The 23,922-nt window shown below is 39.6% G+C and overlaps 1 protein-coding gene across 7 annotated transcripts in view; it reads right to left on the bottom strand.

Moving 5' to 3' along the window:
* Positions 1–23,922, bottom strand: part of rapgef4a (Rap guanine nucleotide exchange factor 4a) — a 264,085-nt gene that overhangs the window by 85,321 nt on the left and 154,842 nt on the right. For 6 of the 7 annotated variants that reach the window (XM_048535123.2, XM_059647221.1, XM_048535127.2 and 3 more), the window contains 6 exons: positions 22,331–22,384; positions 19,886–19,992; positions 16,254–16,375; positions 12,534–12,717; positions 11,670–11,754; positions 4,689–4,749 (listed from right to left, as the gene is read on the bottom strand). In XM_048535123.2, coding sequence (XP_048391080.1) covers positions 4,689–4,749; positions 11,670–11,754; positions 12,534–12,717; positions 16,254–16,375; positions 19,886–19,992; positions 22,331–22,384 — 613 coding nt within the window. The remainder of the gene's footprint in view (positions 1–4,688; positions 4,750–11,669; positions 11,755–12,533; positions 12,718–16,253; positions 16,376–19,885; positions 19,993–22,330; positions 22,385–23,922) is intronic. The other variant, XM_048535124.2, reaches the window with a different exon arrangement.

Consider the following 23,922-nt stretch of genomic DNA (forward strand, 5'->3'; position numbering starts at 1 on the left):
CTGAAGATTTGCTTTGCCTTTACATTTTGCAGAATCTCAGTATATTTGAGAAATAACAAATAAATTAGACACGATGACAAAAGTATGTCATTTTATATTTACATCATTAAAATTAGTGAAGACAAGAAAATATAGTTTATTATAACTGTACTGTTCTACTATGCATGAAGTGAAAATCTTTGTTGCAGTTGTAATTAATAATAAGACTACAGGACAGTATACGATATTTAATCTGTTGGCTAATTAAACAGTTTACGTCAATGCTTAATCACATGCATTTATCACCTCTTCATGAGGTTACAAATTAATTTTAAAGCCATTGCAAAATTTAATCTTGGATTGATGTCAATTTTTACTCCTGTTTACAGAAGATTAAAATGACAGAGACACGGCTGGTCTGAAACATTAACCTTATTTCTCACTGTGTATCTGCTGAGTATTTCCAGAACTACATGTTTTTATTTAGGATTAGTGGACCATCCATTTACATCCCATTTTGCAGAAGTGTATTTCTTTGTGTATTTGACCATAGAGCATGAGGGGGCATTCAGCCCCTTCAGACTGAGCTACCATTCTTGATCATGGCTCATTATGTACCAAACACCATTTTCCTGCTGTATCCAAATATCCCTTTATGTTTTCACCACCTAGAAATTTATATCTCTAATCTCGAACATGTGCAATGACTGAACTACCACATCAATTACAAAAAGAACTCCAAAAGTTCACTTCCTATGGAGTGAAGAAAGTGTCATCTCAGTCCAAAATATCTTGGCCCTTATTATTAGTTAAGAGCTTTTAATTTTCAATGAGATTATTCTCAATCTTTAAAACTCCAAGAAATACAGTTACTCAGGCTTGTTTCGTAGACCAACTACCTTAGCTGTTTCTATGACCTTTCTTTCATCATAAAGGTCAGAAACGGAGCATGTTTGGTACCATTTGTGACTTCTGACAACAAAGCAGTCTGTGCCCAATTGCAGCAGGGCCTGGAAAACAGCCAGGCTTAGGCTGACAAGTGAAAAAGAGCTCTTCCACCACACACATGCAAGGCAATGACTATCTCCAACAAGAGAGAATCTAATGATTACCTCCTCAGATTTGATATCATTACTGACTCTGAACCTCCAGGATATTGGTAAATGGGATTGTCATTGACCAGCCACATAAATACTGTGGCTACTAGTACAGTTAGAAATTCTGTGGCAAGAAATCATCTCCTATTCCTCCAAAGCCTGTCCACCATTTTCAAAGTACAAGTCAGGAGTGTGATGGAATACACTCAGTTCTAATGCCACAACAAAACCTGACACCATCCTGGACCGTGCTGTCTGCCTGATTGGTATCCACAGCTTTCAACATTCATTCCCTTCGCCACCAATGCACAGTGACAGCAGTGGGTACTATCTGCAAGATGCACTGCAGTAACTCAACAAGGCTCCTGCCACCTCTACCTCCTGGAACAGTAAGGGCAGCAAATGCATGGGAAGAGCCAAAGTTTTCCTCTCTGTGACCCACCATCCTGACTTGGAAATATATCACAGCACTGCTCGGTCAAAATGCTGGAACTCCTTTCCTAACAACACTGTGGGTATTTCTATGCTCCAAGAATTGTGGATGCTCAAAAAGATAGCTCATCATCTCCTTTCCTCAGAGCAGTTAAGAGTGAGCAATGAGTGTTAGCCAAGCCAGCAATGCCAGCATTACGTGAACAAATATAAAAATAGTCTCCTCGAACTCTCCTGCTAGGACAGCGCTGCCATCCCAGGGATTACAAGGTGTAGAGCTAGATGAACACAGCAGACCAAGCAGCATCATAGGAGCAGGAAGGCTGATGTTGAGCCTAGACCCTTTGTCAAAGGCCTTTTTAATATCTTTCCATCTCACTTTAAACCTATGCCTTCTGGTTTCAGACACCACCCACCCTGGGAAGAGACCTTGTCTATTTTCACCCAATCCAGGCTTGTGATGATTTTATAAACCTCTGTAAGGTCACTCCTCAGTCCCTGATGCTGGAGGGAAAATAGCTCCAGCCTATTCAGCCTTTCCATATAGCTCAAGCCCCTCCAAACCTGGCAACAACCTTGTAAATCTTTTCTGAACCCTTTCTAGTTTCATGACATCCTTTCAATAGCAGGGAGACCAGAATTGCATGCAGCATTCCAGAAGTGCCCTACCCAATGTCCTGTACAGCTGCAGAGATGGTAAGAACTGCAGATGTTAGAGTCAGAGATAACACAATGTGGAACTGGAGGAACACAACTGGCCAGGCAGCAGAGGAGCAGGAAAGCTGACATTTAGGTTCAGGACCCTTCTTCAGAAGGTCTTCAGAAAATCTGACGACTTATTCTGACCCAAAATGTCAGCTTTCCTGCTTCTCTGATGCTGCCTGGCCTGCTGTGTTCCTCCAGCTCCACACTGTTATCCTGTACAGCCACAACATGACCTCTTAACTCCTGTACTCAATGCACTGATCAATAAAGGCAAGTATACCAAACGCCACCTGTCTACCTGGTACTCCACTTTCAAGGAACTATGAACATGCACTCCGAGGTCTCTTTGTTCAGCAACATTCCCCAGAACCTTACCATGAAGTGTGTAAATCCTGCCCTGATTTGCCTTTCCAAAGTGCAGCATCTCACATTTATCCAAGTCAAACTTCATCTGCCACTCCTCGGCCTGTTGGACCATCTGATCAAAAGGCACTGTTGTACTGATTCTTGCCACTTTCCCAAACACCTCCAGGGAAAAGGAGAACGAAGTTTCATGTGTCCAATTCTCATGCCCTTCACTGTGGATTCAAATACTTTTCTACTGCTAACGTTTTGTGAATCCCCATTTTCTCCATACTTCCTTCTTTTAAAAAAATCAGTAGGGTTACATTTACAGCTTTCCAGCTGCATGGTTCCAGAGTATAGAACTTTGAAAGATGCATCCATTACCTCTATAGTCATCTCCTTGAACACTGTGAATAGGTCACTGGATCCTGTTCTTTGTCAATTTTGAATCACATTAATTTTTCCAGTACTGCTTTTCAACAAAAAAATTCCTTTCAGTTTTTCATTCCCTCTATTCCCTCACATTTCAATTGTTTCTATATATTTTAAAAATTTATTCATGGAAGGGGAGTATCGCTGGCTGGCCAGCATTTCTTGCCCATCCCTAGTTGACCTTAAGATGGTGCTGAGCTGCCTTCTTGAACTACTGCAGTCCACCTGCTATGGGTTGAGCCATTAGGGAGGGAATGCCAGAATTTTGACTGAAGGAACACCATTAGATTTCCAAGGCAGGAAAGTGAGTGGCTTTGAAGGAAGTTTGCAGGTGGATGGTACTCCTATGTATCTGCTGCTATCGACCACATCCATCAGGAGGGACATGGGTTTGGTAGGTGCAGTTTAAGGAACTTTGGTGAATTTCCTCAGTGCATCTTATCAATGTACACACTGCTGCTACTGAGCAATGTTGGACTGAATGTTCACGGATGTTGTGCCAATCAAGCAAGCTGTTTGTCTTTCTTGTATTTTCATCTGTGACAACAGAGGCAAAGTAAGTACTTAGCTCCATTCTGATGTAGGGTTACCGGACCAAAACATTGACTGTTTTCTTTTCGCAAATGCTGAAAGACCTGCTGAGTTTCTCCAGCTATTTCTGTTCTTGTCACAGATTTCCAACACCTGCAATTCTAGATTTTTATTTAATTTCTCTGAATTCTCCTATTTCCCATAATGAAATATTCTGTATGCAAATGGACCCCATCTGTCTAATATTTTCCTTTCAACATACTTAGAGAAGCTCTCAGTCTGTTTTTAACGTATCTTCCCACTTTACATTTGTACTCTAACTCCCTCAATCAGTTTTGTAATTCACCTTTGTCGAATTCTAACTTGCTCCCAAACCTCAAGCTTACTACTCATTTTTGCAATGTCATTTTTAATTCATTCACACAACGTGGATATTGCTGGCTAGACCAGTATTTACTGTCCATCCCTAACTGCCCAGAGAGCAACTGAGTCACATACAGGCCTGACGAAGAAGTGACGATGGCAGATTTCTGAAGGACACAAGAGAACCCAATGAGTTTTTCCCAAAATAGTTTCATGGTCATTGGTAGATTCTCAATTTCAGTTTTTTTAAAAAATTGAATTCAAATTCCACCATCAGCTGTGGTACGGTTTGAACCAGGTCCCCAGAAAAGTAGCTAAGTTTCTGGATTGATAGTCTAGTAATAATACTAGTAGGCCATTGTCTCGCTTGTAAGCCTTGTGCCTCTCCCTTTGATCTAATGCTATATTTAACTCTTTTTGCTGCAGTTGATTTATCTTTCCTGTTGGGATTTTTGTACCTTAAAAGGAATGTATGTTTACTGTAAACTACATTAACTCCTTACCTCACGCAAATGCCAGGCTAGTCATGCCTTTTAATGTGTTTTTCTAACTTATCACAGCCATCTTGTCCTTAGTTTACGTTTAATACTCTAGTTTTGGATTGAAAAGCATTTTAATGGATAAAATTTTTAATTAAGTTCAGACTTCCCTGAAGGTCCTTTTACAACATTATTAGGAATTATCCTCTTGCAATTGGTTTGGTTATTTGGCCTGGAAAACTTAACCAAGGCCAACTGTTTTTTTTAAAGGCTGATATAAATGTAATATTTAAATGTTGTTATCCAGACTGGTTCTACTACTTACACACTGTCCCTGCTTTGGCATGAGATTCAAATATCAAAACACCAGCAAGCTCTCGCTTTACCTAGGGGGAAAAAAAAAGGCAAAAATTTTTTTTAAAATTCAAAACACAAACACTAGTTCTTTCATTAAGCTGAAATTTTTAATGATATTAACCACAACTTAAAAATAAATAGCGGTTAGCTGCTTCAAAAATAACTTGTGCACAATTACACTTTTTGCGAAGAAGATACTTGATGATTTGTTGCACCTGTTTAAATTTTAGAGATGACCTTTCTGATTTGACGCAAGTCGGTAACATTTTCTCACTCACACCTTTCACAGAGAGGGTACGTTATCCCACAATGAATGACTACCTACTAATGTTCACTGCTCCATCACAACTTAACTACCAAGAGTGTGTGTTGATAACTATGCCCCGCTCTTCCACAAACCATCACAAAACCTACCAATGTAATAACATCCCAATGGGACCACTAAAATGACCAACCCACCTAACTGACTGCTAGTGAAGACACAAGCAATTTACACCAAGTTTTGTCAGTAACAGTGCACAAATTTTATTTATTGTAACAGTTAGATTTAACAACAGAAAAAAGGATTTCTAATTTACACCATGTAATTTAAAGTCCCCAAACACCCACAAACTCCTTCAAGATTAAGCCAAACAGATGAAAAACTGTTTAACACATACACTATTGGGTGGAAAAATAAAGGAAAGAAGGCAAACAATATTCAGAAATTCAAAAAAGCTAAGACAGCCAGAGAAAGAGTGAGAGAGAAAGAGATCCAGAGGGTGAGGGGAGCCAGGGGCAGATATTAGACAGACAGCAGCAACATCAACCTTGATACCTACAGCTTTTCAAATACTCTGCAGCTTGACCAATTGGTGACTGTTTCAGGCAGAACTGCTTCAACTCAAAATTCAAAGCAGAATCCTAACATTGTGGTTAGCACCGCAGCCTTACAGCACCAGGGACCCGGGTTCAATTCCAGCCTCAGGTAACTGTCTGTGCAGAGTTTGCAAATTCTCTGTGTCTGCGTGGGTTTCCTCCGGGTGCTCTCATTTCCTCCCACAGTCCAAAGATGTGCAGGCTAGGTGGATCAGCCATGCTAAATTGCCCATAGTGTTCAGGGGTGTGTGGGTTATAGGGGATGGGTCTGGTGGGATGCTCTAAGAGGCAGTGTGGACTTGTTGGGCCAAAGGGCCTGTTTCCACACTGTAGGGAATCTAATAATTTCATGATTTGAATTATTCAGCAAATACTGTCCAAAGCGCACTAAGAATTTCGCTGGCTATAGAATCGAGATTATTTTTCAACAATTCGTTATTCCACATAACAATATAACTCAGCAAGTGAAATCTTGATATATTCTGATGAAATGTGGCCAACAGGACTTTAGCATTCCCCAATATATCTGTGTCTGCTTATTGGGTGAAATTTACCAGATACTTTGTTAGCCTGGGGCCATAAAACACAGTATTAGATGGAGCCAACATTTATGGCCTACTGTGAAGCCACTTTGTGGGGAACTAGCTGTATTTTTAAACCTAAAGCCACGTACTGGCATATCCTAAAAAGCTTCAAGAATTTAAAGAATATACAGTCGTTGCTTTTTAAAGCATTAAACAGAAAGAGGCATTACTTTTGGAATAAAGCTCCGTAGTTGGTTTTGTGTGTAGTTTTTTGTACCTTTTTCTTAAGAAAAAGGTATGTCTTGCAATGGCACCTTGGTGCTTTGTATTATTTGCCTTCAATTAACTAAAGAAGGTTTTTTTTAAAAAAAAATCAGACAACCTAGGTAGTAGAGATTTAGGACAGTGATGAGCTTTGGTTCGTGATGATGTTGTATGACCTAATGAGGTCATGAGTTGTATGACTGTCTCTCTTGCTCTCTCTCTGGAACAAGAGGAGGACAGTACTGTCATTTCAAAGTGACTGACATCTTAGAGAATCAGTCAGAAAGTCACAGGAAGTGACATCAGTAAGATGATAGTCACCCTGAGGGAACCAAATCAGAATTGTGGGCATACACCAGCCATCAGAAATTAGAGTCATATGCTTTTTGTACATTGTTAACACTAGCTCAGTGGTCCACTGACCCCTCAGAGGTCGTAGCTAGCGAGATTAATAAGCAGTAATTCTTAGCAGCTGGATACACAGTCAGCAGAGCAGACCGAAGGACGTCAGTCAACAAAACAGAACAGGAGAGAAGGCCAATTGGCCAGCGGTGATGAACTGGTGCTCCAGAGTAAACCAATAGATCCACTATCTTTAAGTACCATTTTTTTGAATTTCATGTGGTAAACTTAATTCTGTTAAATTTGTAAAAATATACACATGTACCCAGAGTGGATTTGTAATTAGTCAGGACTTAAAGACTTTTGAAAATTAAATTTGATTAAGATTACAAATTTGATTGACAAAGTTAAATTGAAAACCAAGCAATCTGACAATGATTTCAAGGTTATCAGTTAGGTCTTGTATTATTATTAGTAGTATTATTATTATTACTAGTGTCCTCTTGAGTTGAAAGGGCATGTCCAGGCATTGCTTTTTTTTAAAAAAGTGAAAAGCAAAAAAAAAAAAACCATCTACTGTCCACTGGTTAGAGAAGTCCCAAAATTCACAACACACTGAAAAGATTTCACCTTTCAGTCCTAGCTGATCACTCCCTGATCCAGAGAGAGCATGCCTGTACTATGGATTCTCTGGATCAGGGAAACAACTTCACTGTCTACCCTTGGAAGCCTCAGAGTATGTGTCAAAGAGACCAACTCTTATTCTGTTAAGGTCCAATTTCATTGAAAGACAATCTAGTGAGCCTTCATTGAATTACCTACCTAAAAAAAAAAGGTGTATCCTTCCAGAAATATGCAAGTCAAAATTACTCAATATTCCAATAACTAGCTCACTCAAGCCCTGCACACTTTCAGTAAGAACTTTGCTGTTGTCCTTCAATCCTTGCAGTAAAGGATTGTTTATTGTACCAGCATGCTAACTTTTGTTACTCTTACACCAAGTACCAAAATCCTTGAATATTAACATTTAAGTCTCATGTCTTTTCTCAAAAAAAATCTACTTTACTACACTAATACCAAAGTGCTATACAGTTCCCCGATGTGACATTCAACATGATATCTTTGTTACCTACTCATTTAATCCATATATTTCACATTTTAGCCTAATTGCATGCATCTCAGAACTTGCATCCTCACTGCCTTTATATCATTGCAGACCTAGACATTACTCTTCATTTCTTTCTATATTATAAATAGCAGGAGTCGCAGCACTGATCCTTGGGCACTCCACAATTCACTGCTTACCAACTTGGAAATAACCCATTTATCTTTACCTTGTTTCCTATCCATTATTCAACCTGTTAACTAAGCTAATCTACAATCCTAAGCTCTGTGCACCCCTGAATTGCATGTTAGTCTTTGGAATGGTACATTTTTAGATGCCTTTGGGAAATGCCAGTATACTCTATCTGGAACAAAAGCATCGTAATCTGCAAATTGTTTGGTGCACACAACCATAGATGTGTCTATCAGGTTGCTCTGTAACATTAAAAGATCCAAAAGCTAGTCCCAACTGCCCTACAAATGAGGGAAAATAGCTTTCAATTTCATTGATGCTAAATTTATGTAGATTTCTTGTTAAACCCCATCTCTTTGGAATCAGATTCATCCTTTGAGCAACTACCCCTTCTTTAGTCCTTTATTTCAAGCTTTTCATCAGCCAAGCCACTTCATCCAATTTCCCACTTTGGAATTTTAAGCTTCTTAAAATTCTTTCTTCCTTTCCATTGCTTTTTCTTTCCTTCTCCTCTCTTGCCAATGCAAGCTTCCCTATTAGCTCTTTCCATTTCTATATTCTTCTATTTTCCCTCCAATTCAAGTTTTCTCTTCATTTCTAAGTAAATCTTAGTTATGTCTAGACGTGACACATCAATTGTACATTTTTCTCCTTTTGATTCTTATTAGGAGCTAAGCAACATGCATCAAGATGCCTGAAGGTTTTTCTTTAAATGATACTACTAATTACTGCATGATCTGCTTTTAGCTTAAACTATTTTCAGCAAAATAGATCACTCTGATAAAAATAAAACCCAGAAGCACCATTCAGGGCACAGATGCAAGTGTTTAGTTTGTCTATTCATCTGTTTAGTTTTTCCTTCTGGATCTGATTAGGCACGTTCAAATTTATTTCTCCGAGAAAGTTGCCCCTTCAGAAGCCAGCATGCACCACTTTGAATAAGAAAAGAAAACACAGACAGTCATGGAGAAAATCAACCTCTGCTGCGTTCTCACTACAAGACAGGGACCAATCGGTGACTAAATGCCTCGTGTGAGAACTAAGATTTACACTTTAATGTTCTTGTGCCATCTCTTCAGCCCAACCAATTAGCATCCATTCCCCGCCCCCCCCCCCCCCACCCCCCACCGACCCCATATAAAATGGTGTCCCTTTGCTAAGGCTGTTTCTGCACTGTAGTTCTTGAGTGTGTGTAAAACCAAACATTGACTTCTTGTCTCCTTTTAACATTTACATCCGGCACTACTAAGCATTCATGGAACTATGGTCATACCTGGTACAGCTTCAGGACTATCACACAGCATAGAAAGCAACTTTGGATTTTGTAATTGATTAATTGATGGGACCAAATCCTCCAACCACATGATGTGCATTATTTGGATGAGCTATGAAAGTGCTCATCAATATGCAGTGTAACTGATTATTAGCAATTTTCATGGCGCTGAACTCACATCCTTTCCCTTTCTCCACAATTTGTCTATGACAACCCTTTGTCCCATGTGTTAGTATCAAAAGATTTAATTTTATCTAGAATGGAAAGACTTCAATCTTTAATCCATAGTTTTAGATCCATGCAACTACCTTCTTCTTGAAGTCACAAGTCATTGGAAGATTCACTATCAGACTTGGAGGCATGCTCCTATACTTGGATTGATTTCATACCATTTTGCTTGTCTCAACTATCAGTCTTATGTGCTCACCATTAATCCACTTGGATTTGTAGCACAATTTTTCCACATTTGACAAGTAGGCTGTTTCAAATTATCAGTGCAGATTTACAACAATTTTCTTTTCTCTACCTCCCCTAACCCTCGTCTGATTCTTCTCGACTAAAGCCATCTAAAAACTGTACAACTTTCTGATCAGGTCCGCAAAAGGTATAAACAACGTCCTGAATAGGTAAACAGCTGATCCACTGGCTTGGGAATAATTGACTTATGATGTCAAACTTTCATTTATGCCCCTCTCATAGATGATTCACTGAACTATAGATCTCTCACTAGAAACTACATCAAGACATCAAAAAACTCACCATCTTTCATGGAAATACATTATTTTGTATGTTAATGCAACTTAAGAACTGGAATAGGCCATTTGGTCGCAAGCCTACGCCACCATTTGATATGCTTGGGCTGATCTGACTCAAGGATTTATCTACCTGTCTTGTAAGTATTCAGTGCCCCTGTCCACACTTCACTCTGGGGAAGAGAATCCCACAGACTTGTGATTCTTGAGAGAGAAAAAAAAGTTTCTTCATCTCCATCAATGGGGGACTCCGTATTTTCAAACTGTCCCCTAGTTCTAATTCCTTCCACAAAGGGAGACGTCCACACAATATCTACGCCATCAAGCCCATCAGGATCTCAGTGTTTCAATACTATCACTTCTAATTTTTCTAAAGACAGCCAATGGAACCATGCTCAACCTGTGTGACCTTTCCTCATGAAATAAATCCCTCAACCCAAGAATCAGTAGTGAGCCTTTTTCCGCACTGCTTCTAATGCTTTGAGTCCTTTCTCACATAAGGTGAAGGAAATGTTCTCAGTACTCCAGATGTAGTCTCATCAATGCTCTGCACCACTGTAGCAAAACTCTCCTCCTTTTATATTCCATTTTCCTTGCAGTAAACAACAGCATTCTATTTGGATTCCTAATCACTTGCTGTACCTAGAAATTAACTTCATTTAATTCATGTACCAAAACACCCAGCTTTCTCTGTATCATGGACTTCTACAACTTCTATTTAAACTAAATTATTGCTTTTTCTAATCTTCCTGCCAAAGTATGCACGTACAGATCCGGGAATCCCCAAATTTTATTGTCAGTCATTCAGTAAATCTTCTAAATAGTCTGTTCAAGTACATGAAATATTGTATCCAAGTGACTGACTTTTCTGGAACCTATCAAAGTCCAGCCACGTATTATGGACAGTTAACAGATCAAGTTTGTTGTGGAATTGCATCCAAAGTAAATAAGATCCAAAACTACTTCACTATATAACTGACAAGCTACCAGCTCACAAATGTGCTTCCGATTTTGCATTTAGTGTACTTGAAGGTGACTCCATCACGGTCATACCTGTTTCCTCTTTGGTAGGACTGTGATCATAGTTACTTCAATCTTCCACTGGTCATAAGGTGCAGACTCCAAGAATATCAGGGATCAATCACATCCACACAATTTGCATGTGTTTTGCCATTTTTCACAATAGCTTATAGAATTGTTATTTCTGATTATCTGTGGCCTTCAAATTCAGACAACTACACTCTAACACCACTCTAATTCAGAAAGCCTGTTGGTGAACAACAGAACTGGAACCAGCCTTTACACTTTAAATTTTGGAGTTACTCCTTACAAACATACACGCGGTAAGCTAATCACTGCTGTTGTAGTTGGTGTCTGTTTGTGGTGCTCAGTGAATTCATAGTTCATGCCACCTATATAAAATTCAACTGTTAATATACAAAAGTATATTAACAAAAAAGAAAAAGAAAACAAGAATGAGTGAAACACCAAGATAGACGGACAGAACACTGACAAAGACGTACACACAAGTTGCAGCACACCAGTCTATCTAAAGATCAGTCACTAAATCATAATATGTTTTATATCAAAGCTTAAATGAGTTATACAGTCAACATGGAATCAAAGGCAAGAGGCTTACTGTGGTAGAGAGCTGTGACAAGGCTTTAATGTGTAACAATTCTTCATATATGATTTCCAAATCATCAACTGTTCTCTGTCCTGGCCTATAAATTTAAAAAAAGTGAATTTATTCAAAACTGCATTAGTTTGTAATGACTCTTAGACCAAGTGACAATCGAACACGTTGCTCCAGTACTTGTCTCAAGCTATTTGAAGCATGAAGCAACTTTCACAATCTGTCACCTTAATTTGGTTGACTATGGTAGCATGCGTAAATTAGTTTTTAAAACCACAAACACAGATCAATATGTATTTCAGCACGTGGTTTAGTACTGTTTAGAATATATATTTCTGATATATTGTTCTTTCAAATGACATTGCATGAGCTTACGGATCCATAAAGCTAGATTGAAGTTGTTTAGGCATTTGAGGTGGAAAGCTGAAGAGACAATATTTGATATAGTATCAAACTACAAGGAAAGGCTTCGTTCCCTCTTTATATGGGGTTCTAAACATAGATGATCTTGTAAAACAGCAAGCTCTGTAAACTTCCAAAACAAACATAATTGCCGTGTGCAGATCAAATAAAGTACTTTTATAACAAATGCAAGAGCTCTCTAATCGAGATAAATGACCAAACCTAGAAAGTAAAATAAAAAATAAGATAATGATCACAGCTCTGATGAAGGGTCTAGGCCCAAAACGTCAGCTTTTGTGCTCCCGAGATGCTGCTGGGCCTGCTGTGTTCATCCAGCCTCACATTTTGTTGTCACAGCTTTCTTGAAGTTGATTTATCATGTACAAATAAAATAATACCAGCAGTAGCTTTCCACTTTCAAGTCTAACTTACCAACCGAGTGTTGGTATAATTAATTTCACTCACTGTTTGCGTAAAATCATTCTCATATGTGCATCTGGCCCAATCTGAGAAAGCAGAAGCATAGTTTCCTGTAGCTCCTCCTCACACACTTTTTTCTCCTCATCTGTGGGTGCAGGGACATCCTCTTGTTCATCATCCAGGAACCGATAAAACAGGTACTTGTCCTGGAAATTATGCTCTTGGTCCACTAGAACAGAAGTGGTTTAAATAGTTAGGATTTAAATCTAGCTTCTAGTTCATTTCCTTTTTTTAAAAAATTGGACATCTCAAACTTTATTCAAGTAGAAATATATGCCTTAAACAAAAAATAGATTTTCCATAGCATTAGCAAGATGGAGATAGATAAAAGTGACAAAAACAGGTATTGCTGGACAAAACTAGACAGGTCTGGCAGCATCTGTGGAGAAAAAGCAGAGTCAACATATTGAGCCCAGTGACCCTACTTTATAACCATGAAAAGTCTCCACAGCTGCTGCTAGAACTGCTGAGTTTTTCCACTGCGTTCATTTGTCTTTCTGATTTACAGGATCCACAATACTTTGTCCTTCTTTGTTCACAATGGAGTAATTTTTGCCTTCAAGCCTACAGTAATGTAAACAGATCCTTTGGTCCAACTCCTCCCATACCAAACTAGTCCCATTTGCCTGCATGTGGCCCGTAACCCTCGAAGCCTTTCCTATTCTTATGCCTGTTCAAAAGTCTTTTAAATGTCATAACTGTACCTGCACCTACCTCTTCCTCTAGCATATACGCACCACCCCCAGAGAAAAAGTTGCCCTTCAGGTCCCTTTTAGATCTTTCCCCGCTCACCTTAAACCTATGCCCCCTAGTTTTGAACTCCCCTACCCTTGGGAAAGGACCTTTGCCGTCCACCTTATCTACAGCCCTCATGACTTTATAAACATAGATAAGGTCACCTCAAAACCTCCTACATTCCAATGAAGAGGGTCCCAGCCTATCCAGCCTCTCCTTATAACTCAAACCCTCCAGTCTTGGTAACATCCTGGAAAATCTTCTGTACCCACTCCAATTTAATAATTATCCTTCCTATAGCAGGTTGATAGAAACTGTAAACCCATCATAACAAATCATAGTTGGTAACTAAGACTTTCTTGAAAGATTAAAAGTATCTTGTTTCTAGTCAATTGTTCCAATTAATAATCAATGTTCACAGCCAAGTGTTCCATATCAGTCTTGAACATGCTTGTTCCCAGTTTGTACTGAATGCTTTTGATCTGTATTCATCATTTAACCATTATTCAACAAAGCAAAGCTCTAATTTCATACTCTGTGTTCAAGTACGTACAGAGTTTTCTACCCTTTCTGTACAACTCAGTTCTTTGACACGATCAGTCTCAAATGACATTCTCTGACTGGTTCTAAGATTTCTATATTTTCTTTGTGCTATAGTGGTGATAACATGTGCAGCATTGAAATGCAACTTGCTTAGAGTAAAACATGCAGGTTCAGTATGATACTGATAGAATTATACTCTTCCAATGGAGTAACCTAGTCCAGCATCCGGTTTTGTTTATTGCTGCTCTACAATGAATAGACATGGTCTGAGACTGGACCATCCTCCTCATCTGAAACAGTCCATTAAATTTGCCTGCATGATTTTCCTTTCACATGCAAGAATTCACACTTAAACAGCTTTAAACAAAAAACTAAATGGCCATAATTTTACCAGCTCCAAACAGCTCCTCAGGAAATTGCAGGGCATGATTGCAGTCATTACATCCCCTAGTGCCTTCAGCACTGACACTAGTGTATTTTTTTTTTAAAAGTGGATTTTTGAGGTTTCCAAATGTACGCATGGCCAACAGGCATTTGTGTGGCTACGGGTGAACAGCCAGGCTGCATCCTAGCTGACTTGTCCTCCTCCAGGTTGGACCACCTCAACACCCATTTGCAGGCAGGGAAACGTGCTCTCAATTGACTCGCCGCTCTCAGTAAAGTGTGGGATTAAAATTTAGCTGCCGACATGCAGCAAAAGGGGAAGCTCTGCTCTTAGCTTGTGTCTCAGGCATCATTGATCAGATACAGAGGGGATGAAGAGTCTGCCTGTAATCAGCCTGACCAGGAAATCACAGAACAATCAAATAACTGAGTCCTACTATGGATGTGAGTTTGCTCGCTGAGCTGGAAGGTTAGTTTTCAGACGTTTCGTCACCATTCTAGGTAACATCATCAGTGAGCCTCCGACGAAGCGCTGGTGTTATGTCCCGCTTCCTGTTTATCTGGTTAAGTTTTCCTTGGGTTGGTGATGTCATTTCCTGTTCTTTTTCCTCAGGGGGATGGTAGATTGGCTCCAAGTCAATGTGTCATCCAAGTCATCCAACCCAAACTTTGGGTCCGCTATGTGTATGACACCTTTGTCATCACTAAACAAATTAGAGGAAACATTCAAGACCATCAATAATACCCTTACTGGCATAACATTCACAAAAGAGGAGGAAAACAACAACAAACTGCTATTCCTAGATGTCACAGTAGAGCGTACAGTCAATGGGGAACTTCAAACCAGCGTCTACAGGAAAACAACACGTACGGACCAAATACTGAACTATAGGAGCAACCATCCCAACACCCAGGATGGTGGGTGCATTAGAAGCTGCATTAGAACATTATTCCAACGAGCCACCACACACTGCAGCACAAAGGAACTACGCAGGGCAGAGGAAAATCACCTATACAGCGTATTCAAAAAGAATGGGTACCCAGTGAACACAGTCCGCCGATTCCTCAGCAATAAACCCAAACAAACAGACAAAACGGGCTCAGAAACCAGAACCACTCTCCCGTACATCAAAGACATTTCCGAGATGACTGCCAGACTACTCGGACCCCTTGGCATCAGGGTAGCCCACAAACCCACCAGCACACTAAAACAGTAGCTAATGAACTTAAAAGACCCTATACAGACAAATGTCATCTACAAAATACCTTGCAAGAACTGTGACAAACACTACATTGGACAAACTGGCAGAAAGCTAGCCACCAGGATACATGAACATCAACTAGCCACAGAACGACATGACCCACTATCACTCGTATCCTTACACACAGATGAGGAAGGACACCACTTTGATTGGGACAACACATCCATCCTAGGACAAGCCAAACAGAGACATGCACGAGAATTCCTAGAAGCATGGCATTCCAACCGGAACTCCATCAACAAACACACAGGCTCCAAATCAATCTACCATCCTCTGAGAAAAAGAACAGGAAATGACATCACCAACCCAAGGAAACCTAACCAGATAAATAGAAAGCGGGACACAACACCAGCGCTTCGTCGGAGGCTCACTGATGTTGTTACCTAGAATGGTGACGAAACGTCTGAAAACTAACCTTACAGCTCAGCGAGCAAACTCACAGCCAGAACCTCAACCGGAGCTACAAATCTTCTCAAAACTTGCCGAGTCCTACTATCTTCGTAATTCTTCCTTATAAATAAATGACTCAGAGTACATACCCTCCAAGTAGTTATGGCGTTCATTTTGGAACCTTTTGCTCAGTTACACATTTAGCAAGATGGGTACAGCAGAATCAAAAATTTTGGGATGCAGTTCTTAATGAATACATCATGGTGCATTCAATTTAAGCTTCCCCATAAAACACCAGGATTAACTACGAATATTAGACTGTAAGTGAATTACGTGTTTGTTAACCGCACAGCAATGATGCAGCATTTATTGCAACAGGTAATGGTGTTACCGTGGTTCATGACTCCTTCCTCAAGCAGCACTTGCCACATGCCTACAGCCTGTGGGCGGGAATGAACACAAGGTGTCTGTTGGATCATCCAGTCCACTAATTCTGTGCCAACACAGCACTGTCTAGATAAAGGAGAACCTCTTTAATAGTTTATCCTGATAACTTATTAATTCAAATAAAGCATAATCTTTGAAAACAGCCTTTCAAATTAAACAGTCAACATAATCAAATCATCAGGAGGCAGAGAGTTTGTCAGAAAATAAGCTGCAGTCTACGTCAATAACATTCCATCAGTGAAAACGATAAGCAATAACTTCATATTTGCAATTATCCCAGTGTGAAATTTTAAATTGGCAGTATCAAGTTAAATTGGTTACACAAAAGGAGGTTAGATGGCATTGAGTCCAGGCTAGGAATTTGTGCAATACGTTGTGATTTAAGGGGCTGGAATTTCTGAGAACTGCCACTCTGCTCTGACATTTTCCCTTAAAGAGCTCCATTCTTTGGCAGTACATTCCATTTGTGACTCCTGCAGAAATACTAAGGACATCCTAAATATAACTGGTCCCACAATGTAGGATAGTTTTGGGGTGGAAAACAACACTTCATTTTTCACGGCAGCAATTGTTGCATTCTGGTGATTTAAACATCCAGAGAGAATCACTTTGACAGCTCCTGTGGAAGGGTATCTATTGCTAAATGCAAGGCGGGATGCCACGACTAAATGCCAGGACTGCAGGGAGCAAAGGGATACAGACCCTTAGAAAATAGATGGCAGGTTTAGACAGAGGATCTCGAGCGGCACAGGCTTGGAGGGCCGAAGGGCCCGTTCCTGAGCTGTAATTTTCTGTGTTCTTTGTTCTAAATCAGGGCTCAGGGTGGGAATGGTGCCAGGTATGAGAGGAATGTTTAGCATAAGTCAGGCGTTTTCAGAATCAGTGGGGTGAGGTGTAGGCTCTGAAAGAGAAAAGGCAATGCCGTGTCAGTCTGGGAAAAGTATAGATCGGGGCATATGTGCACTAAGTTGGGTGGGGAAACATGGTTTAATAGCTCCCAGAAAGTACACTAGGTTTTTAAATCACCTAACCTTTCCTGAGCAAATATGAAAATGGAACCCTTAGAATTCTGTGATTTAAGTGCATACTTTCAGAGGGTGCCAAGTGCAGGAGAATTGATGATCAGTCTTTAGATTTCCGGCTAAGTCTCGGAGTCTGCAATTCTGGGGATTCAGCAGGGTCCTGACATGTGATACAGTGTATGATGTAGAAATGACTACCCAGCCACTGGAAAATCTGGGCCATACAGTCTATGTAAACAGACGTGTTTTTAAGGTGAGGAAAGGGAGAGGCAAACCATGCTTCCTCTGGTATCAGTGATAATGGAGAACTGCAGATGCTGTAATGAAATCAGTCTGTCTTATGGCTCCATGGACCATACACCTTAGCACTGATTTTACAACACCGGGAGAACCAGGATAGGCTGAAGCGTATGCTCCAGGGAAAACAATGCAAAACCAAATAGCTTTGGATTTTTTTTAAAAAAGTAGATAAAAGTAGTATGAGTGGGAAGAGTCAGGCTCACACAAGTCTAGGGTTTTAGTTTTTGCTTTCAGTTGTTGTAGCTAGGATTTTTTGGAGTTCAAGCTGTTAGATACAGCTCTCTGCTGCTGTAAGAATCTAGAATTCTGCCCCTGTTGTTAGACTCACTTTGTTTTTAACCTTACTCTTGGACTGCAGATAGAACATGAGCGAATCTATTCTGCTGAATTTGCCTTTGCCAAGAATACATTTATGGGATGCTGCTACATCAGAACTTTGAGTTGTAGTTAAAATATATTATTTTGTTCAACAATTCAATAGAGTTAAAGTTATACCAATTCTTCTTTTCTTGTTTCTATTTTAACCGTGGTGTAAGAATACGGTGCATTTTGCTTAAAGCCTAGTAGTTTAACCAATTCAATCACATCTGGAATACAGTGCTTTACACTGGACTATAAATAAGATAATAGGTTAGGGTCCAGGCTAGCTCCTTGAAATGTTCGGAGGGGGTTTGATCTGATCCATAACAAAGACAATCTAGGGGCTCAAGTACAGAGCCTTAAGCCAGTGTCACTAATGCTAAGGTTAGTGTTGTCCAAAAGTAAGAAAAGTTTCAAGAGAAAGGTGGTGTGCAAGAAAGCCCTGGCCTGGCTTTCAGAAGATTGGGGGAGAAAGCAATAGAAAATTCCTTTTAAACATTAAACAGAAATGAGAAACAGCTTTGGAATCAGATACACAGACCATTGGCGGAACGGTACAGGGTGGATTGGTTAGTTCAGAATAACATCAGCAGTGTGATATGACTCCCATTCTAGCCAGATAGACTAGGGATTTGTCTCCTTGTTTTGTCCCCAGTATGGAAGGCAATGACAAATCAAGATTTGTCAAAAAGAAAAGGCTCAGGATGAAGCATCAGCTGATAACAAGCCAAGAGCACACCTTTGGAAGAGTACTAGTAAGGAATGAACAAAGCAAGAGGTTAGTAAGGTCACAATAAAAGGAAAAACACTGCAGTTCAGTTCTAGCAGGATAGAACAGAAGAAACAGAAGTGGTGTGGACTTGTGCAGAACTTTGGTTAGGCCACATTTGAAAAAAACTTCTGGTCTCTACACTATTACCACCATTTAAAAGGGCTGCAGAAGATATAAAAACATTTAGAAAATTCCTAGAATTCAGGGAAAAAAAATAAAATCACATCTCTAGCAGAATGAATGAAGGTGGAGGTGATTTTAAAATCAAAAGCTACCTTTTAAGATCATTTCTGATAAGATATTTTTGGAAGTGAAATCAGAACTCAAGCTCATAACTGTGAAACAGTCACAATTAAATCCAGTAGCATGTGAAATGTCTTATCTAGAAAATGATTAAAATATAAAACAAGACCAAAAAGGGAATGGTTAAGGTGAATACCATAGATGTGTTGATGAGGGAAAACTATAAAACATATTGGGTATGGGGTGATGTAAACTGTGGAAGATCAGATGGATGGGCTTAGTTGAACAAGGGTAAAAGGAGGCTAGAGTGGAGCTAAAACTCAACTGTATTGATCTGTTGAGATGAAGATCCCACTTCCATGGGTACAGGCTGCAAAATTATTGTTAATTTCATTGCCATGAGATTAATCAGTATTGTATTAAAAATGAAAACTGAACGGTCAAAAAAAGTGTAATACGCAATTGGTTTCTTTAAATGTGTGACATTCTTCCATTCTTTCAACTAATTTGGCTACACATCCATCTTATGCTGTCAAGACAACAGAAAAGCAGGTGGCCATCTCCAAATGTCACCAAATCCACAAATTTCAAACAGTTGTCACATACAAGGTCTGCAGCGAGGGTCTCACCTATTTGGAGCACCAGACGGAGGTCAGCACTCCCTGTGGCAAGGTGCATGATGGGAATAAAGAAGGGAATGGGTTGGATCCTTCTACTCTTATGCTAACTGCTTGTTATTCCCAAATTCCCAACTTTGACACACATGCCAATATAGATTTAAATCAACTGTATATACATACTTATTTCTCTTTCTTTAAACAGAAACACTTCAAGTGAAAAAACGTGTAAATTTCAAAAAATGATCAATACCATACTCACTTGTAGGTCTTCAGGTGGTATTTCCGGTCTCTAATCATGTGAGGTGCTTGGGATAGTATCACATTTCGTAAAACGTTAGCAGCTCTAAGGATTTTTTCAGACGGAACCTTGTGTTGGGGGGAGAAATATATTTGACTACTCCACATTTCATTAGCAAAGCCAACATTCACTGCCCATCCCCAACTACACTTAAGACAGTGATGAGCTACCTTCATGAAGTGTGGTTCATGTGGTGCAGACACAGTACTGAGAAAAAGTTCCAGGATTGTGATCCATTGACAGTGAAGTACTAGGTGCTAAATTTCAAAGTCAAGGTGGTGTTACATAAAGGGACAACTGCGTGCACTCATTCACTAGTTACTTACAAGCAACAGGCTTTTTCTTAAAAAAAAGCAGTAAATTTGTATCTTAAGGGGTCACCTTAAAATTACGCTTAATATATTGTTGCAGAAACATTAAGGTCACAGGTTTGGAAGATGCTGTCAAAGGAACCATGGGCAAATTTCTGTAGCCAGTAGTGTAATTGGGGTGATTTGAGTGGGCTGCTCTGTTCTGGATGCTGTTGGTGTTGAAGTTCTTGAGTGCAATGGAGCTGGGCTCATCTGTCATGGTTTGTGCCTTGTAGACCAGCTTTAGGACATCAGGGTGAGTAAAACTCACTGAATTCCTAGTCTCTCTATTTATATAGCTGGTCCAAATGAGCTTTCTAGCCCACTGTGACCCAGGATGTTGGAAGTGTTGGATTCAGTGATGGTAATGCCAAATCAATGTCAAGAGAAGATCATTAAATTTACACTTTTTTGAAATGGTCAATGCCTGGCACTTATGTGCCATGTTATAGGCCGTCACCAGCCCAGGCCTGACTGTTAGTTCTTGCTGAACTGCTTTATTATCTGAGGAATCATAAATGGAATTGAACTCTAAATTGTCACTGAGCATCCCCACTTCTGACTGTGTGCTGGGTTTAACTCCAACCCAAGAAGAATTTGCTCGCTGATTACCAATTAGATCAATTTTATTCGGACTATAAGTCATAATGTTACAGTTGATAAAATGCTGTCTTGAGGTCAAGGATCAATCTATGTTGTAACTACTAGCAAAGAGCGCTTTCTCTATCTTAAAATTTACAAAACACAAAATGTTTAAGAACTTGTCTTTTAATTTGTATCTTAAGTGGTCATCTTAAAATTATGCTTAATATATTGTTCCAGAACCATTTCATGCAAGGATTTTTCCAGCTACTAAACTACAGCTGAGGCAACCGTGAGGCAACTCTGGCGCGTGAGGGTAAAATGATGCTGCCTTCTTTCCTCTGACCACGTCTAAAGGCCCGATTCATCGACAGCAGTAGATAATCATCCTTTAAAGTCTCAACAAGATGCAGGTAATTGATTGATAGCAGTTAGAAAATTTATATTAGTTTGAGGTTTCATGTGGTACAGTGGTTAAGTCCTCATCTCTAAGCCAAAAGGTGTGGGCTCATGCACCACCATCTCTGAACAAGTCGGTCAGAAAACTTCTACACTGTAGTTCATCGTTGTTGGGAATTAGCGAGCTCTATTGGCTAGACAGCTGCAATATAATTCTTAACATCACCACCAATGTGGGTTGTTTGTGTAATGATGGAGGTCACCCTCTCAACCCTGCATCTCACCTGCGATTTGGTAACCCTCAGTTCAAACTCACCGTCAGTTGTTTCTTTCTTTAATGAAAGACCAACCACTAGCACGATAGTGAGTTTCATGCAGCCATTCACACCCCATTTGGGCACACCCATTGCTCTTCACCATACATTAGATCATTGGAATCTGTGACCCTACCTCTGAGCCAGAAGGTTCATGTCCCAGCCTCACCTGTCTAAGAAACATGTCCAAACAGTTTGACTATAATGATATACTTCAGATCATTAGATGAGGAGATCTGTGAACTGGTAAGTAACTCCACTGGGATCCAAACTAACACTTCAAGGTCTGTAATAGTGCTGTTGTGGTGTCCCTATCGCTGGGCCTGAATGTCTGCAGTCAAGTCCTGCTTGTAACAGAGATGTGTCATAATGTGTCAGAACAAGATCAGTGCCAAAAATAAAGGCTTTTCACTCCATGAGATTTTAAGATATTCGGCCTTATCAGCACCTAAACCCAGATTCGTTGGAGTTGCATGCAGTCTCCAACATGAACCCTTTCACAGAGCCATTATTTTATAAAACAGCAATTTCATATTTGAACCTTCTAAGGGTAGAAATTTTGGCATCAGTAGGACTTCTCCACAATTTATTCCTCACTAAATTAAGATCCCAATTTAACTTGTGCTAAGTATTTGACTAACTCTTTGACTGTTGGGATTCTATTTTACTTTAATATGTTGTGCTTTGATATTTTAAGAGCCTTCAGAAAAAAGTATATATTAATTTAAACAATCTTCAAAGAAGTTGTAAACTCCCATTACCTGAGTAATGGTTTTAACAGGATGTAGAGGGGCACGATTTTCAATGACTGTTGTCTGAAAGATAAAGATGCGAAAACTAAAACAAAATTAAAATCTCAATACAATTAAGCATAAAAGAGGTTAACAAGTCTAAAATGGCAATGCAGAAAAATGAGGATGGAATGTAATACCTCTACAAACATTATGTGTTTTGTAAAATTCCAAGAAATGGGATTAATTTCTCGGGGCGGGGGGGGGGGGGGGGGGCGGTGCGCAGTGTGGTGGCAGGTGCAAGAGATATCTGACCATTGAAATTTCATTGTAAACAGTGGGAATATTCTAAACATTTTAAAGAATGCATTAGGTAGCTTGAAAAAAGTGAAAGTTAAAGCTATGAGCAAAACAATTTAGTACAAGCAGCTTAAACGACCATCCCTTCACCAAAACTAAACTGACGGAATTAAGAATTGTTCAAACAGAGTTATTTCCGGTCAGGCTTTGGTAAATTAAGAATAGGTGTACTATTCTCATACAGATGTTGAGCTTGCAGACAATTGTTGAGCTTTTCAGAACAATACATTAGCACCATCCACTCAACACTAAGGGGTGATGGTTTGCAGCTTGGTGGGTAGTACGCCTGCCTGAGCCAGAAGTTCAACACTCACTCCAGATAGGTGCACTCCTAACATATTTCAACAGGTTGATATATATTAGCCTGCTAATCCCTCTAACACTTCCCACCAATGCTGCAAAAGGGATAAAACAGATGCGGCAGTAGGATGCTCATTAATAACCACCCATTTAAAACTGGATGTTATACTTAGCAAATTGTTATCTTTTGAGAAGCCAAAAGATCGGAATTCCCATGGTCACAGATTCGAACATTGAGATTTCTTTCATGTTTTCTTGCCCGAATGTATCCAAACTACTACAGGCACCTTAAAACTTTGAACAATTCTATCTGCTGGCTAATCATGCACATTGCTTTGATCGCGCCTGGACTTTTTCCAGCAGCAAAGCCACAGTGAAAATACACCTGAAAAAATTAACATGTTGCTTGATGCAGACTTCTCTCTCTAGATCAAAACATTTAGAGCCAAAATGTCACAGTTTCCTCTACCGTAATATTAGTCTGTGGAACCAAGTATTAAGTCACATCAGATACAAGAAATAAGCTCAAATAATTCACAGACTCATCTCAACAATCATTTGAATACATAGTCATACAGCACAGAAACAGACCCTTCGGTCCAACCAGTCCATGCCAGACATAATCCCAAATTGAACAGGTCTCACCTGCCTACTTCAGACCCATATTCCTCCAAACCTTTCCTATTCTTCATCTTTCCAGGCAAATGACTTTTAAACATTGTAATTGTAGATATCGAAGAGGAATCTGTCATTGTGCTGAATTGTCACCCTGAATTATTTTTATAAGTCACTGGAGGGGAATTTCAACTGAAGCTTCTACAGATTCTTACCACCAAGCTGGCAATTAGAGCAGCAACTTTGCAAAGTATTGCTAAGAGTGTTTAAAACTTAATAAACAAAAACCAGAGTGCTACCTCAGGAGGCTGTTTAAATAAAATTTAACCCATTTTTCTAATCAACCT

This window comes from Stegostoma tigrinum, chromosome 7 (assembly GCF_030684315.1).
Source record: "Stegostoma tigrinum isolate sSteTig4 chromosome 7, sSteTig4.hap1, whole genome shotgun sequence".
In the NCBI taxonomy this organism is placed as follows: Eukaryota; Metazoa; Chordata; class Chondrichthyes; order Orectolobiformes; family Stegostomatidae; genus Stegostoma; species Stegostoma tigrinum.